Source organism: Ambystoma mexicanum, chromosome 2p, assembly GCF_040938575.1.
Source record: "Ambystoma mexicanum isolate Mex_15411 chromosome 2p, UKY_AmexF1_1, whole genome shotgun sequence".
NCBI classification, from domain to species: Eukaryota; Metazoa; Chordata; class Amphibia; order Caudata; family Ambystomatidae; genus Ambystoma; species Ambystoma mexicanum.
The window spans coordinates 1,345,986,798-1,346,003,774 of record NC_090923.1 but is presented as its reverse complement, the minus strand read 5'-3'; the positions used below and the strand labels follow the sequence as shown (position 1 = coordinate 1,346,003,774).

The 16,977-nt window shown below is 50.5% G+C and overlaps 1 protein-coding gene across 2 annotated transcripts in view; it reads left to right on the top strand.

The window, feature by feature from the left end:
* Nucleotides 1-16,977, top strand: part of MYO15A (myosin XVA) — a 3,541,761-nt gene that overhangs the window by 2,393,912 nt on the left and 1,130,872 nt on the right. For both annotated transcript variants that reach the window (XM_069645706.1, XM_069645705.1), the window contains one exon: nt 2,976-3,181. In XM_069645706.1, coding sequence (XP_069501807.1) covers nt 2,976-3,181 — 206 coding nt within the window. The remainder of the gene's footprint in view (nt 1-2,975; nt 3,182-16,977) is intronic.

Here is a 16,977-nt window from a genome sequence, read left to right as displayed (position 1 = left end):
CTGGATTTAAGGCGCCTCTACAAGTACTGGAAGTCTCAGAAGTTCAGGATGGGCACGCTGCAGCACATGCTCGGCCTTCTGGAGGTAGGCGACTTCCTGGCATTGGTGGATCTGGAAGACGCCTACTTTCACGTCCCAATCCACCGGAAACACTGGAAGTTCCTGCAGTTCATGGTACAGGCGCTTGGTAATCAGTTCAAGGCGCTCCCCTTCAGCCTGAAATCGGTCCCAATGGTATTTACGAAGTGATTGGTTCTGGTGGTGGCGCATCTTTGTCTCGAGGGCATTCACGTCTACTCTTATCTGGATGATTGGCTTATCTGATCCCACTCCCACGCACTGGAAAGCCAACACACGGCGAGGACTGTGCATCTAATGGCGGATCAGGGATTTTCCAAAAATGATCCAAAGTCCTGCTTGGAGCCATCGCAGAATGCTGTGTTTCTGGCCATCAGACTCAACAAGGTCGCTTGTCTGGCATTCCCTCGGAAGAGAGGGTGATGGCAATCCTTGGGAAGGTACAGCACCTCTGTCGTCGGTGCAGTCAGCTACAGTGCAAGCCTGCAACTCGCTGTTAGGCATGATGTCCTCCTGCATCAACCTCATCCCTCTTTGCAGACTACAGACAAGGACTCTCCATGAGTTTCTGGATGCTAGGTGGCTGCAGATCTCAGGCTCTTGGACAGACAAGATCACCCTCAACTAAGAGTTCCAGCTGGCAATCCAGTGGTGGGACGTGCGCCCTCACCTCACGCAAGGAGCTCCATTTCAAGTCCCTCTGTACCAGGAGATGGTCACCACAGATGCCTCCCTGGAAGGATGGGGGGGCCCAGACCGGACATTTGCATGCAAGAGACCTCTGGCTACCAGAAGAAAAGACCCTCCACATCAACATCCTGGAACTTCGGGCAGTATTCTCGGCCCTCAGGTCATTCCTGCCATTACTGAAGGGGAAAGGGGTGAGGATCTTCACAGAAAACACCACCACCATGTTCCACATCCAGAAGCAGGGCGGGACGCGGTCTCTGGCTCTCTCCCCGGAGCCCCAGGCCCTGTGGCGCTGAGCCATTCTTCAGGACATGTTCCTTGTCCCTTTTCACCTGGCAGGTACCAAGAACACCACCGCAGACTCGCTCAGCAGGGAGCTACGTTCTTGCCACGAATGGGAGCTTCGCCAGGATCAAGTTGGTTTTCTGTTCCACGTGTGAGGTCTGCCCCAGATCGACTTCTTTGGGACGGCTGCGAACTCCAAGTGTCAAAGTTTTGTCAGCTAGTTCCTGCAGCTGAGGAGCATGGGGGATGCTTTCTTGTTCCCGTGGGAGGGACTATTCCTCTACGCCTTTCCTCCTTTCCCACTCCCACTACGAGTGATCAACACACTCAGACAGTGTCACTGCAGTATAACACTCATCGCTCATGCATGTCTGCGACATCCTGATCTGCTATGTCGGCGGCCTCATCCATCAGGCTGCCTCTACTTCCCGATCTTCTCGCCAGGGTAGGCGGGGCTATTCTGCACCACAACCCAGCGTTACTGAGCCTCGGGGCCTGGCTCCTGCAGCCCTAGAGTTTGGACATTATTCCTTGCCGTTGGAATGTAAGGACATCCTGGCCAGGGCCAGAGCTTCTTTGACGTTATAGTGCTACAGCCATAAGTGGTACCATGTGGTTTCGAACTCAGAAGATTACTCCTCTGTGTGTCACAGCCCCTCAGCACCTGCCATACCTGCTTTCCTTGGCCAAGGCGGGGCTAGCTCACGCCTTTATCAAAGTGCACCTGGCCGCCATACCCTGTTACATCAGGACGTTGGGTAGGCCTTCCCTGTGGCCTCTTGAGGACTTTTCCACCAGTGAAGGCTTCGACCCCAGCTTTGTAACTCAATGTGGTCTTGACTAAGCTCATGGGGGCCCCCTTTGAAACTATGCATCAGGCCCCACTAAAGTTTCTCTCTTGGAAGGCGGCTTTCCTTGTGGCGATCACTTCGGCCAGACAAGTTGGGGATATCCAGGCCCTGTCTTGCAAACAGCCGTACTTGTGCGTTCCACATCAATGAGCGTTTGGTGTTACCTGTCTTCTTGCCGAATCCGTCGTCGCCAGCTGAGAGGGCTTTGAATTCACTGGACGTTGCTTGTTCCTTGAAGTTTTACATGGCATGCACAAAGGTTTTCGGAAGACTTCTCAATTGTTCATCAATTTTGAACCTGTGAATCAGGGGAAGGCCTTGTTGAAGGCTTCCATCTCAGGTGGCTCAAAGGCTGCATTATGCACTGTCATCGGCTGGCTAACAGACCTCATCCAGGCCCGCTGAGAGCCCATTTCACCAGAGGCATTGCAGCAACTATGGCGTTTCTCTCTGGGGTGCCCCTGCTCGACATCTGCAGGGCTGCTACGTGGAAGTCCACGCACACCCTCACAAGGTTCTACTGCGTCGACAGCGATCCCAGCGAGCAGTCCCATGTCAGCCAAGCAGTGCTACGCAACCTGTTCACTTGAGGTGAGTCTGTTCCAGAGTGTTTTTACTTCTGTTGAGCTTTGCTACCTCCCATGGTTATGTATACGTAGCTGTGTAATCTTTATTTATGAGCATGTGAATCCATGCCGGACCCATGTTGGAGAACAGGAGTTACAGGTAAGTAACTTAAACCTTCTTTTAGGTTACCCAGTGTCATCCTTACCTCATGCTGGAAGGTCAGCTAGTTGACTGCAAATAGTATTTGGTTTTAAACTCTGTAGCAGAACGACTGCACACTACAAAGATAGTAGCCACACATAGGGGCCGCATTTAATGTTGCAAGGCTTCCAGTAACACCCTAATGTGATGTTCCAGAATAAAAGGTAGCCATTTTTTCTAAAGCAGTAATGGATGGTTTACCCTTCGTATAACAGTGGGTTTTAATGGTGTGTATTAGGCTGAATGCAAGCTAGGCAGCCCTTATGGATGAATGCTTTTAAGTTGTTCTTATGCCATATACAGGTTGGAAGTTTGGAGCCATCCACGGAAGAGCCGGACTCTTCCCTTCCGAATATGTGCAGCCAGTTGCAGCGCCAGATTTTGTCCACCTGCCTGTGGACAAGAAAGAGGAGCCAAAGAACAAGCAAGGCAAGGTGGCAGCCTCGTCTGCATTAGCTGTGGCAGTTGCATCTACAGCGGTCGCTCATGAATTTGACAGGAAGATGGATGTAAGTACTGAGTGGTTCCCTTCTCTTTTGGCTGGGTTACTCTATCTATAGCTTTTGAAGGACATTTTAATACCAAACCTGTTATCACCATGGGTACGCATTCTTCTGAAATGTGTTTGTTAGGTCTAGCTCGAATAGCAGTATGGTGTTGATCAATACAGAATTCCCATAGACCTATCAGATCACCAAATTAATATATTAAATCCTGAATGGCTATTGGCTTGTGACGTAATACAAATGTCCCAGGCATTCAAACTGAGTAGTGGCATGAAATACCCAGAGTGGTAGAATTTCAATTTGATTTCATAATTTGCAACTTTTCTCAGAAATGATACAGATTGCAATTTGGGGAATCAAAATAATATGAATTCCAAATATTTTGAAACATGAATTTCCATCGCTAATATATTTGCAAAAAGATCACATGTACTAAGGAGAGGTGTGAAATAAAAGGGATTGGGGTTCAAAGTGACTGGCAGTTTCTTGCAGAAATAGATTTGATTCCAAGCTTGGCGCCATGTGTGTCATAGTTGCCACATGCCTGAATACCTTTTTTAAATTCCTCTTCATAGAATATGCTTAGCTACCGTATTTCAAATCTACCAGACTAAATACTCTTATAGCATAATGCTGTTCTTCCAATGCACACACTATCACGTTGGTCAGCAATTGTAAATTGTTGTGAGCTATAATGGGAAGAATTTGTCCATGATAGTGAAATGTGCATCAGAACCACGCCTTCTCGGAGTCGAGATTGTGACATAAATATTCTCATCAAGCAATGGAAAAAAGGGAATATGGAGGAATTAGAAACATATTTTATTTTAAAAGATTAATTTGTAAAATAAGAAATGGCAAAGTTATACTTTGCTTGAGAAGTTATGTGAGGACCAGTCTACAATACATGTTTGACCAACTTCCTAAATACAGTCTAACATCAGGAGGGCCATAGCATATTTTTGCTCCAAATTAGGTTAAGTAACGGGCCAAATTCAACTCCCGTATACCAAGTCTCTGCTGAGAACATCCAGTTGCCAGTGATCCCTTTTCAATTGTTGGTGGGTTTAGGGCAGAATTATGCCCGTCAAACGAAGATGTTCGTGAGGATTGCTTTTTCAATCATTACCTCGTATGACACATCAAAGTTTACATATTAGACTGCAGTGAGGGCATGAACAAACTTCCAGGCATAGCAGCCTTATTTTTAACATTGGTCATATGTTAATAAGAGAAGAAGATTCTGCAATGGCTATTGCAAAGTTGACACTTAGATCTTCAGGCGCAACCTCCTGCCACACAAGAAGTGATACACTGGACTTGTCATCTTGTGGTTGTCTCTTTTGTGTTATTTTCTTAGCTTTTTCATTGTTTAAGGTAACCATGAAAGATTTCCCACAATAAGCCCCTCAAGCTTTTTTTTTTTTTTAACTTTGGTTTTTATTAGCATTTAGTGAAACAAGAAACAGAAAAAAGAACATTACAATAACCCCAATCCCCCCCCCTTTCGTAACCCATCCCCCTCCCCCCCCATGTCCAATCCGAACTTAACAACCGTAAAGAGACCAAACTTTCACATCTTTTCCTAGGTCTTTGAAGCACCGCGACATGTGACCAACACAGTTGCTGGCTTGAGGCCAACGTCGCCCCGGGTTGTGGGGACCCCCCATCGGGTGTCGTCCTTCTCAGTGACAATCACGCCCCGACCATCTGGGGGCACGATCCCGAAACTAATGGACATCCCATCCCCATGTCTGCTGGATCCCATACCAGTCAGCGAGGAATGAGCATGAATCATTGTTCACCAAGGCAGTCAATTTGTCCATCAAGAACATGTTCTTAAGTTTTTTCATCCAATCTTCCTTAGAAGGTGTTTCCGGGCTCTTCCACCTCTGGGACAGGGCCACTCTGCCTGCTCTCAACATGGTTTTCCACATTTTGGGGTACCGGTGCAACTCTGCTTCCTCCGGGGGGAGGCCCAGCAGCCTGGTCAGCGGGTTGAGGGGCAGAGGGTCCTCCGTTACCTCCTCTATCCAATCTCTCACTGATTCCCAGTAGGTCTCCACCTTCGGGCTTAGCCACCACATGTGACCTCTAGTCCTTACCTGGCCACAGCCCCTCGGGCATTCTGGTGATACCCCTGTGAACATTTTCAAGAGTTTTGCCGGGTCCCTCTGCCACCCCTGCAGGATTTTAAAGTTGTGTTCCATGTCCGAGGTGAAAAGATTTCCATGAAACGATATCTTGAAAATACGAGCCCAGGCGTCCTCTGATATCTCCTCCCCCGCCAGACCACTCCAAAACCCACGGAAACCTCTCCTAGCCTGGAGGTCATGGGTGTTTAGGACTGTGTACATACTGGAGACCGCACCCTTTCTAGAGGTTGCTAAGTCAAGGAGTTTCTCGAAGGGAGTTAGTTGTCTTCGCAGATTTGGGCCACATGCAGGGTCGTTGAGGATGCCCTTAAGCGGGGGTATTCGAAAATGGAGAGGGTCCCGCCTCCCAGTCCCTCCCGGAGGTCCTCATAACTCAAGAATTCTCCCTCCCTGAACAGCTGGCCCGCCCATTGCAGTCCTGCATCAGACCAACGCTGGGATTGTCTAAACCTTCTGCTGCCCAGTTTCAGGGGGGGCCCCCACAAGGAGGGCATAGGGGACGGCCAAGAAGAAAGATGGGCTGTTTGGGGGCAATCCCTCCAGATGTCCCAGAGAACACCCAGGGTCGAGTGGGACAGTGCTTGTTTCGGGATAGACCTGCGAGGGGCCCACAGGAGGTCGCAGACTTTAAGGGGTTGGACATCCATGTCCTACAAATATGACCAATATGTCCGCAAGCCTTCCTTCATGTGTTCTAGGAGGACCCGCAGTTGTGCTGCATGATAATACAATTGGAAGTCTGGGAGGCCAAATCCCCCCTCCTCTCTTGGAAGCGTCAGGGTGGCCCTTCCGACCCTCGGGGTTTTCCCCTGCCAAATGAAGTCTCAGACCCCCTTGTGCAATTCTATGAAGGTTTGAGCGGGTACCCGGGTAGGTAGGGCTGTAAAGAGGTATAAAAGCCGGGGCAGTATATTCATTTTGACTGCCGTCATCCGACCATACCATGAGAGGATCATACCTCCCCATCTCCTCAGGTCAGAGGTGATCTCGGATAGCATGGGCTCATAGTTGGAAGTCCCCAGCTCTGTCAAGTCCCTAGTGAGGAGGACACCCAGGTATTTTATGGTGCTCTTGCCCACAGCTATCCCGTGAAACCTGACAAGGGGGTCTAGTACCGGGTCCACTAGGCGCATCGGTAGGAGGACAGACTTAGCGGTGTTAATTTTCAGGCCTGAGAAACGCCTGAAAGAGCTGACCAGGGACAGGAGGTGGAGGGATTGAAGAGCCCGGGTCCACCAGATATGCCAGGACATCATCGGCAAACAGGGAGAGCTTGAATTCTACTTCTCCCCTTCTAATACCCCTGATATCTGGGTGAGACCTAACCGCTATGGCCAAAGCCTCCATCGTGAGGACGTATAGCAGGGGGGAGAGAGGGCAGCCCTGTCTAGTCCCTCGGGTGAGGGGGAAGGATTCTGACAGCAGTCCGTTCACCTGGACCCTTGCGGTAGGGGCTCTATAGAGGGCGGCAACCCAGCTCAGGATGTGTGTCCCAAAGCCCATTCGTTGGAGGAGGAGGGTCATGTATCTCCACTCTACTCTGTCGAAAGCTTTTTCTGAATCCAGGGACAGGATGCATGCATCGAGATTTGAGTTTTGGGCAAAGTGTACCAAGTCTATCGTTTTGCGGATATTATCCGATCCTTGTCTGCCCCTAATGAAACCCACCTGGTCCCCGTGGACTAGTTTCTGCATCATCCCCTTCATCCGCCTACCCACCACCATGGCCAAGATATTGACATCGATGTTGAGCAATGATATGGGCCGGGAGGACGAACATTCCCTCGGGTCTTTACCTTCCTTGGGAAGGACCACTATAATGGCTCCCATCATGGTGTCGGGGAGAGTGCCCCCCTCCAAAACCGAGTTGAAAACCTTCGCCAGGTAGGGAGACAGGGAGGACCGAAACCTCTTATAGAAATACACCGAAAAGCCATCTTCCCCCGGGGAGGTCCCCACCTTCATCCCGCTGATCGCCTTCTCCACCTCTTCCTCGGTCACCCTAACCTCCAGCCCCTCTGCCAGCTCCCGTGGAAGGGACGGTATCTGTATGGAGTCGAGAAACTCCTCAATCTGGGCGTCGCCACCGTCATATTCGAGGCATATAGTGACTCATAGTATTGACTGAAGGCTTCGCTTATATGGGGGGTGTCATAACCTAGTGTTCCCCTGTTGTCCCTCACCTCCCGCACCATCCTGCTTCTCTGGACCTCCCTCAATTTCCAGGCCAAGATCCTATCCGCTCTGTCCCCCTTCTCGTAGTATTTCTGTTTGACCATTTGGAGTCTCCTCTCCGTTTTGTGGAGGAGAAGGTCCTTCAATTGGAGCCTGTAGTCCTCCAGGGTGGCCACGCGGTCTCGCTCTAGGGTCTGTACCGGGGAGCCCCCCGGTTGGAGACGCGCTATTTGTTCCCTCAGAATTCTCTCCTGGGTCTCCCTTTCCCTCTTCTGTCGGGAACCTATTTTTATGAGCACTCCTCTTAGGGTCGCCTTAAAGGCGTCCCAGAAAGTGTGCGTGCCCACCTTCCCGTTGTCATTGAACTCGAAGAACTCTGTAATGGCATCCAGGACAGTCTGGGCATGTACCTCGTCCCTCAGAATGGCTTTGTTAAATCTCCAGCGTCCCCTCCGTTCCCTACACCAGTCCCCTGCCAGGGTGACCCTTACCAAGTCGTGGTCCGACCAGGGGACGGGGTCTATCCTGTAACCCGCTATGTGTGGTTGGAGTACCTCGTCCACGAGAATATAGTCTATCCTGGAGAAGGCTTTGTGGGTGGAGGAATAGTATGAGAAAGAGGGAGTCCCTGCTCGGGCGGTGGGTAGCGTGTCCACCAAGCTCAGGCCCTCATTTATCCTCTGAAAGCAGCGTGATGTGGCGTCTCCAGCGGGTCTGGGGTTTGATGCACCCACCCGTTGTCTATCTCTGGATGGGTCTAGGACCATATTTAAATCACCTCCCACCACCACTGGGCCCTGGACAAAAGTTTTCAGCCTTTCTCCCACTCCCTCCCAGAATTGGGCCTGGCCCTCGTTTGGGGCGTATACTACCGCCAAGGTTATGGGCGATCCCTGTAGGGAGCCTCGTACGAAGAGGTAGCGGCCTTCGGGGTCCCTGAGGATGGAGTCTTTCTCGAATCCCAACCCCCTAGTGATCAGAATTGCAACCCCTCTTTTCTTTCCTTTGTGGGATGCATAGAATATCTCCTCGATACCGCCCCCCCCCCGCAACCTGGGCTCCCTCCCCCTCACCAAGTGTGTTTCCTGCACGAAGAGTAGGTCCAGCTTAGCCCTCCTAAACTCTCTGCTGATTAGGGATCTTTTCGTGGGGGTGTTCAGGCCCCGTACGTTCAGGGTTCCCACCCCTAGGGCCGGTCGGTCGTCAGCCATAGTCGCTGTCACCTTCCCCCTTGGTCACCGATGTCGCATGGTTGCTCCCTCCCTGCTCACTGTGTTTTTTTGTTTGGACCTTTTTGAAACGTTTCCCCAACTTACCCCCAACACATTCCCCGCCCTAAAACCCCCAACTTGTAAACAAACCCCCGCCCCCCTCCCCGGCGTCCAGCCATGTAGTTCTTCCATTTCTGGATTTTTGGCTGGACCACCAGCCAGTTCCCCCCGGCCAGGCATCGATTACAAAGCGCGCTAACGTGAGCTCCACCCCCCATCTCATCCACCCCCCCGGACATCTCAGTTTGGGCATTCCTGAATGGTACTTCTCTCGGTTCCCACTGTTATGATCGCCCCTATGCCCCCTTATACTTGCAGTTTGAGGAGGTTCAGCAAGCAAAGCGTCCCCAGAGTACTCCTGTTTTCTAGTCCCGATGATCTGCGTGGGGCGCTGGTGTCACCCCTCCGAGTTGGCACGGTCTTCCTCCATTGGTGTTGGTGGTGTGTTCAATTTCTTGAACTTCCTTGCGCCGGTTTTCCTTCTTCTGGAGTTGGACTGCCCGGGGGTACCCCTGCTGAGCGCCTCCGGACCCACTGGTCCGCTCCGGGGGGCGGGTACACCCACATAGTCTTGAATAGCGCCCCTAATGTCTTCTTCCGCTACCAGCGTTGTGCGTTGGCCTGAATATTCAAAGGATAGGGAGAAGGGATATCCCCATCTGTAACGAACGCCTTTCTCTTTCACTTGTTGTGTCAGGGGGCGGCACATCCTTCGTTTAGCTAGGGTGTAAGCCGAGAGATTTTGAAAAATGGAGATTTGTGCGCCATTATAAGTTATCGCCCCCGCCTTCCTCGCAGCCTCCTGAACTTTGGCTTTCTCAGTGTAATAATGGAAACGGGCCAGAACCGATCTGGGGCTCCCCGACCTTCCCCCGGCCCTGTGCACCCGGTCGAACGTGGGTTCCGTAGTCATTTCCTCTGCAAACAGGAGGGTGATAATGTCTCTCACCACTCGGGTCAACTCTCTCTCCGTCTCGCCCTCCGTCTCCGGGATCCCAAAGAACCTTAGATTGTTCCGCCTCTCCCTATTTTCATAGTCGTCCATGATCCTGGCTCTCTCTTCATCCCTCTTTTCCAGAGCCATAAGCCGCATGTCGAATTTGACTTCCTGAGATGTATAGGACGATTGATCATTTTCCACTTGTAGGACTCTATCCTCGATTTTGTCTACCCTTTGGTCCAGTTTCTCGAACTTCTGGGCAATGTCGGATCTCATTTCTCTAATCTCCTGGAGGATGGAGGCGAAACCTTTCTCCATCGTCATTGCGGGTTGGCCTGCGGATTCAGGGTGGGCCATGGTTCCGGAGACAGTGGGGATCTCGGTAGTGTTCTCTGTTTCTTGGAAGGAAATCGTTTGTAGGGCCTTCTTCCAGCTCATGGGGTGTTGCTGATCTCCTGCTGCAGGCTTCGCTGCAGTCCGGGGGGCCATTGGGGGGAATGCTGTGCCACCCCGGGACCAGTCCGTAGTGCGTCGCACCAGTGGGGTTTGTAGGCGATGGATTGTCCCCTGTGGGGGTGGGGCAGCTCTCCGGGCGGGCACTCGCCCCGCCAACTGAGGACGGGGGCCTCTCACCTGGATCGGCCGCCGCCTGTGTGTTCAGGTTGGGCCGGGGGCCCGATGATGTGAGGGGCGCCAAAGGTGTGTCTCAGGTCGCTTGAGCGGTGTGATCGTGGGGTCTCCCTTCAGGTCCTGAGCGCTTATTGCCCCCGAGCTGCGTGGTGCATTGTGGCCCAGTGGGCCTCTGGAGGTGTGCTGCGCCGGCCCAGGGTTCTGTTGTTGTGGGTTTCTCCGGGGCGTGGGCTTTGGCCCTGCTGAATGGTGGGGTGGCCCCCCAGGCGGGCACACGCCCCGCCTACCGTGGACGGGGCCTCTCACCTGGGCTGCCTGCTCGCTGCCCCCCCGGGATGGTGTCCCCGGGGTTCCCCGTCGTCCAGCGGGTTCTTGCTCCGGGGCCCGGCCACGCACCCGGGACGGCAGCCCCAGGACCCACGATGTCCACAAGTCACTCCACGGAGGGGGAGGGGTTTGTTGCTTGACTCGGGGAGGATGGCCGCGGGCCCGTTCTGTATGCACTGTTGGTGGGGGCCTTTTCCAGCACGGCCCTCTCTCCCGTAGTGTGCGTCTCCACTGCTAGCGGGGGTCGGGGCCGAGACACGGCCAAGAACAAGGTTGAGGGGGCCCCTCCCCGCGGGCGACCAGCGGTATTAACTCTGGCCGTCGGGCACCTCCCCGGGCCAGCAGGCGTGATGGTGGGGGGGGCACCCGGGCCTGGCGCCACCTCTCCGTCCAATCTGGGGCCCTACCCGGGGGAATGCACCCACCTCCCGGCCGGGTACGGGCCTCCGACGCTTCTCGCCTCCAACTCGGGGGAAGTGCAGGGAGGCCGCCACCTCAGTTGGGCGTGTTGGGCCCCCGTTCTGAAGAAGGTTTTTCACGTGGGGGTTGTCGGGACGCCGCGGCGCGGGGGGCCGGGCCTCTCCACGCAGGCCTCTCGATTCGGCGGGCCGCCGCCCCTTCCCCGGCCCTGAGGCCGTTCAGGTCTCTCTCTGCCTTTCCGCCGCAGAAGGCCGCGGCTCCGGATCTTCGCCTCCTGAGGGTCCCCAGACGTCGCTGTTTCGCACAGCGGGGGCCCCAGGGGTTCACTGGTTGCGCCGGCTCCGACGTGCACCGTGGGAGGGTCTCGGGGGGGGGGCTCAGTCCCCGCTACAACCCGGCGTCAGCAGGAGCTCAGGAATCAGGCAGCCATTGCCTGTGCGCCCCCTGGTGGCCTCCCTCAAGCTTTTTTTAACATTTGATGTGTATGATCTGGGAAAAAACACTGAAACTGTTCTGGTTAATTGAAAAGAAAAGAACCATCATCTTCAACAAGGAAAAGTCATCATTGTCAACTTGTCCTGCCGGAATGTACTTTGAAGAATATCAGAGTAAACCTTCTGAAACTCCGAGACACTTCTTGCAACCAATTGACCAACCTAAAATTTACATTTTTGAAAAGTCTTAAAGGGTGAACCACAATTTTTTATCTACGGAAGCAAGGTGGAACGCGATCAAACACTTTGTCCCAGAAACACTAGTGGCAACTTCACAGCATCCAGACAGCCAACATTTTCTCAAGGAGTGGTCATCCCCCTCTAGACCTTTTCACCAGCCCTGACAACAAGCAGTGGCAGAGATTTGCCAGCAAGATCCTGCATTCCGACTCTCAGGGAGACGCATTTTCGTTCCCTTGGAACGGGGTGTTTGCCTACGCGTTCCCTCCTTTTCCTCTCATAAGGAAAACAATACAGATGATATATAAAGGGTGTTGCAGGATAATCTTGGTAGCCCCATATTGGCCCAGGCAGACCTGGTTCTCCGCTCTCCTTCAGTTGGCAGCAGACAATCCAATTCATCTAGGATCTCAGGCCGATCTTCTATCCCAGAACAACGGGATGATCTTTCATCACAACCCAGGCTCTCTCAATTTAACATCATGGCTCCTGACCACTCCGAATTCCGTCATTTGAATATCCCTCAAGACTGCCGCCGCATTCTAGTAGCAGCTAGAGCTCCTTCTACCAAACTTTCCTATAGCCGAAAATGGAAAAGATTCTGTGCATGGTGTGCACAGCAGCCTTACTTGCAGCCGATAGCTATAACACCTCATCAGATCCTTCCTTATCTGCTAAAGTAAGCTACAGACGTTCTGGCAATCTCTTCCATCAAAGTGCACTTATCAGCAATCAGATTTTTGCGGAAAAGAAGATCTTCTCCTCTCTACAGTGACAGGCTAATCAAACACTTTTTAAAAGGCCTTTTTCGTACCTTCCCGCCAAAGAAAAGGATTCCATCTGTATGGAGCCTGAACCTGGTCCTAGCAGGGCTTATGAAGCCTCCATTCAAACCTTTGTCGACAAACCACATTACATTTCAAACTTGGAAGGTGGCTTTTTTAGTGGTCATCATGTCTTCTAGATGTTTTTCGTAGCTCCAAGCCTTGGTCATAGACCCTCCATATCTACGGTTCATGAGAAACAAAGTGGTCCTCTCTGCTAATCCTCATTCCATTCCTAAAGTACCTTCAGAGTTTCATAAAAATGCTACTATAACTCTACCCACATTCTTTCCAAATGCCACTTCACCAGCAGAAAAGGCTCTGCAATCTCTGGATGTCAAAAGGGCATTGAAGTATTATTTGGTTCGCACAAAATCTTTAAGATCAGCTAAGCAGCTGTTTGTAGCCTTTGGTCTATCCAATAAAGGAAGATCCATATCAAAACAAGGCATTTCAAGATGGCTTTCATCTACTATCTCCTTCTACCACTCTAAGGCCAACAGCCCATTACAATCGGCCCCAAGAGAGCACTCCACTAGAGCTACGGCTGCCTCGGCGGCCCTCTGGTCTGGGGTACCCATCAGGGGCATTTGCCAAGTAGCAACATGGGCAGTGCCCCACACTTTCACCAGGCACTACTGCTTACACCAGCAACACGCTGTGGATGTGCAGGTGGAACAGGCAGTCCTTCAACACTGTTCCAGTAAGGTAGCCCTGCAGCTTCCAGGTTTGTTTACTTTCTCTACTTGAAGATGTATTCTTTTCACATAAATGCAGAAAGTTGTACAGCATCTAATCTGTGTTTGCCTGGTTTCCACCTGCAAATATCTATACTGCTACAAAGTCTATTCACAGCATGTGAATCCATGAAAGATCTAATGCTGGAGAAGGTAATAGTTTTACCTGTAACTCCATTTCTCCAGCATTGGTATCTTTCATGGAATCGCATGCGCCCTCCAGCCTACCCCTTCAGGCAAACATCCTCTTTGAGGGATTTCCTCCTGCTGGAGTGGTTAAAATCTGAGGGGAAGCTGCTGGGGAGGAGTTATACACTCGACGTCCCATTGATGGGTACCAACAGCACCCACAACAACGTCGATAAGACACTTAAGGTGTCAATTGTTTCCATAGGAAAATTACTAAGTCAAAGATACCAGGGTTTCTCAGCATGACGACGGGGAATAGTCACAGCATGTGAATCCATGAAATATACCCATGCTGGAGAAATGGAGTTACAGGTAAGAAACTACTCCGTTCTTGCCTAAGAAGTACAATTCCTTGGGTTTATACTCACATCTGAAGTAGTACAAACAACCACTTCAAAGGTTCAGACAATAATGAAGTGGCCTCCCCCCCACTACAGTAAAAGCCGTAGAGGGGTTCCTGCGTTAGGCACATTTTTATTGTTGTTTTATTTGCAGGTTCTCTGCTACAGCTGCTCACTTAACAACATCACCCAAACCATATCATTGGCCCGCTGAAACTCAAGAAGCTTTCCAAAAGCTTAAGGCAGCCTTAACCACCAATGCAGTGCTGTAACATCTGGATCCAGATGACCATACATAGTCAAGGTCATTGCATTAGCCTATGCAATGGGCAGAGCATTATCCCAATGCTGCCCAACCACTGTAACAGGAGTGGTCCTGTGCTGTGTGTACCCTGATACCAAATGTTTTTAGTATCTGTATTCTGTTTATCTCTGTATGATGTTGGTTTTGTATTTGTGTATGGTTAGTCCTGTTGTAAATGTCCACTGTGCCTTGATACTGTGTATGCAGTGATAAGTGTTGCCCTAAAAATTATTTTTAATACTACTACTACTTCTACTTGATCCTTGCATTTTATACTGTGCTATTCCATTAAATAGAGACTCATAGAATTTAATTAAACTGTTACAGAGAAGGAACGTCTTCCTCTCAAATAAGCTTTTGAAGAATGTTGACGCCATCGTCAAGGGACAAAGCACAAGGTTGCAGTCTATACTGACTGTCGTAACTTGCAAGTGCTTGGTTCACTCGATGCACCAATGTTAGACAAGTCAGGTGGTATGTGTTTTTTGTCATTTCAACTTCATCATTACATGTCTTCAAAGTTCACTCAGTGGTAAATTTGACACATTATCTCATGCGATGGGGGAACCGACAAACCCATGGAACATAATGAATCGGTCCGTCCTCTTGGGTAAGTCATTTGGGTCTGTACAGCATCTGAGACCATGGCACGGAACCTACGACGGTGCTTCGGTAGTTACATGGTAGCAAATTGATTGGTCGACCGGGCCAATAGAAAACCATGCTCTTGTTCAAACACTGGTGTTGGTGGCCTCATATGAAAAGAAATTTCATTGACTGTGTTTTACATCGCCCAATTTGTGCCCAGTTTAAAGGTTCCAGAGGTAGAAGAATGAGGCTCTTACAAACAACACCCATTCCACACATACCTTGGTATGTTCTCACCATGGACTCACAGTGGAACTGCCAAAGTTGGATAGTAATGAAACCTTTTCTAAGATGGGATGTTTTGTGCCTTGTAAAAACATCCCCAAGGTTCCTGTTCTTGCTGATCTCTTTTTGGTACTGTTTTCAGGTATCACTTATTCCCTTCTCTGATAATTTAAAATTAGGGGCCTCGATCCACTTCACAAATCCGGAGAATTCTGAAGAGCCTTTTTGGCATAGAAGCTGTGAGGAATCTGGGGGTATCCTGAGGGTATCCTCACCCCTTTCCCTGGCAATGCCTCCATCTAGTGGCTAGGGAAAGGCTGAAGCTACCTGATCCTGACCCTGGAGGTGGATATGCAAGGTAGGACTACCACTACCAGGCGAGGGGTAACTTGGGGAGAGGAGGTGAGGTACCCTTAGGTGGGACGCGTTATCCACCTTTTCTGTCATAATGAACCTTCCCTTTCCCAAGCGTTTGTAGGCTATTGTCATTCCCTTCCCCATTTTCTCAGTGATTCACCTACTAACACCCACCAGTTAAGTACTGGGACAAGCAAGAGGCAAAAAAGATCAATGCATCCTTTTCCCATTGACTCACACAATCACCTACACCAGTTAGGGACTGGGAAGAGGAGGAGGCAAGCAAGAGCAATTCAGAACTCCCAAACAAGTAGTGAGCGGTCTAGTCTTTTTTGGTCATATCATCCTATTGGGAGGTTTAAAACTGACATGAACCGAGAAGATGTCTTCAATTGGCGAAGCAGGTCAACGGACTGCTGGAGGAGCACAGACACTAACTGGAAGGCAGCATGGCAGAAGAAGACTGGCACCAACTGAGAGATGCAGAGCATATGCAGCAGGAAGCAGAGCTGAGGGAAGCTGGAAGGCTGTGGCAGACTGTAGAGAGGAAGCAGGCGTGACCAGGCGGAGTTACGGAGCAAAGCCTGAGCTGTGAGAGATGCATCGGTGGCAGACGCTAAACCACAGAGAGCCGCTGCTCGAAAGAGAGAGGGGTCGTGGTGGTCAGAAGCCTCGCTTTATCGCTGTCAATAACCTGTGAGTCAGCCTAGAAAAGGGGGCCACCGGGCGCAGCAGATGGGCTCTGAAACCCGTGAGGACATTTGTTATAGAGTCTCCCAATCAGATTGACGAGTAAAGACTCAAATATATCATGTAAATCTATTCAAGGAATGGAAAGAAATCTCCACCAAGTCTTCCGCTACCATCTTAACATACTTGATGCCTCTGATAATAAAGAGCTAATATTCCCTTTATTGAGTAACAACCAGAAACAAAGTATATATGATTTACTTGAACAATATTCAGATGTCTTCAGAGAGGAACCTGGAATGGTGAGAGGAATCTACCATCATATACGAACACCTGAAGGGAAAATTGTACACCTAAAACCCTATAGATTGCCAGAGGCAAGAAAAGCAAGAGTCATAGAGGAAGTTAAATTCATGAACCAGGCAAATATAATATAACCTTCCAATAGTCCCTGGTCTTCGCCCATTGTGCTGGTGACCAACCCGGAAGGAGGTTGGCGACTTCTGTATTGACTTCAGAAAAGTCAATGCCATTTCTGCATTCGATGCATTCCCTATACCTCGCATCAAGGGCCTCATAGAACAACTAGGTAATGCTACATATCTATCAACCCTAGATCTCACCAAGGGTTACTGACAGATCCCTTTATATGGACCTGATAAGGAGAAGACAGCTTTTGCTACACATAAAGTCCTCCCTTTTGGTTGCAACATTTCAACGATTGATGGATGGACTACTACAAACGTATTCAGAATTTTGTGGGCCTTACACGATATTGTGAGCTATAGTAAAACTTGGGAGGACCATATGTATCATCTCAATACAGTAATGAAAGTCCTAGGAAAGGCAGGCCTCACAGCTAATCTTCAGAAATGTCGGCTGGCCAAACCT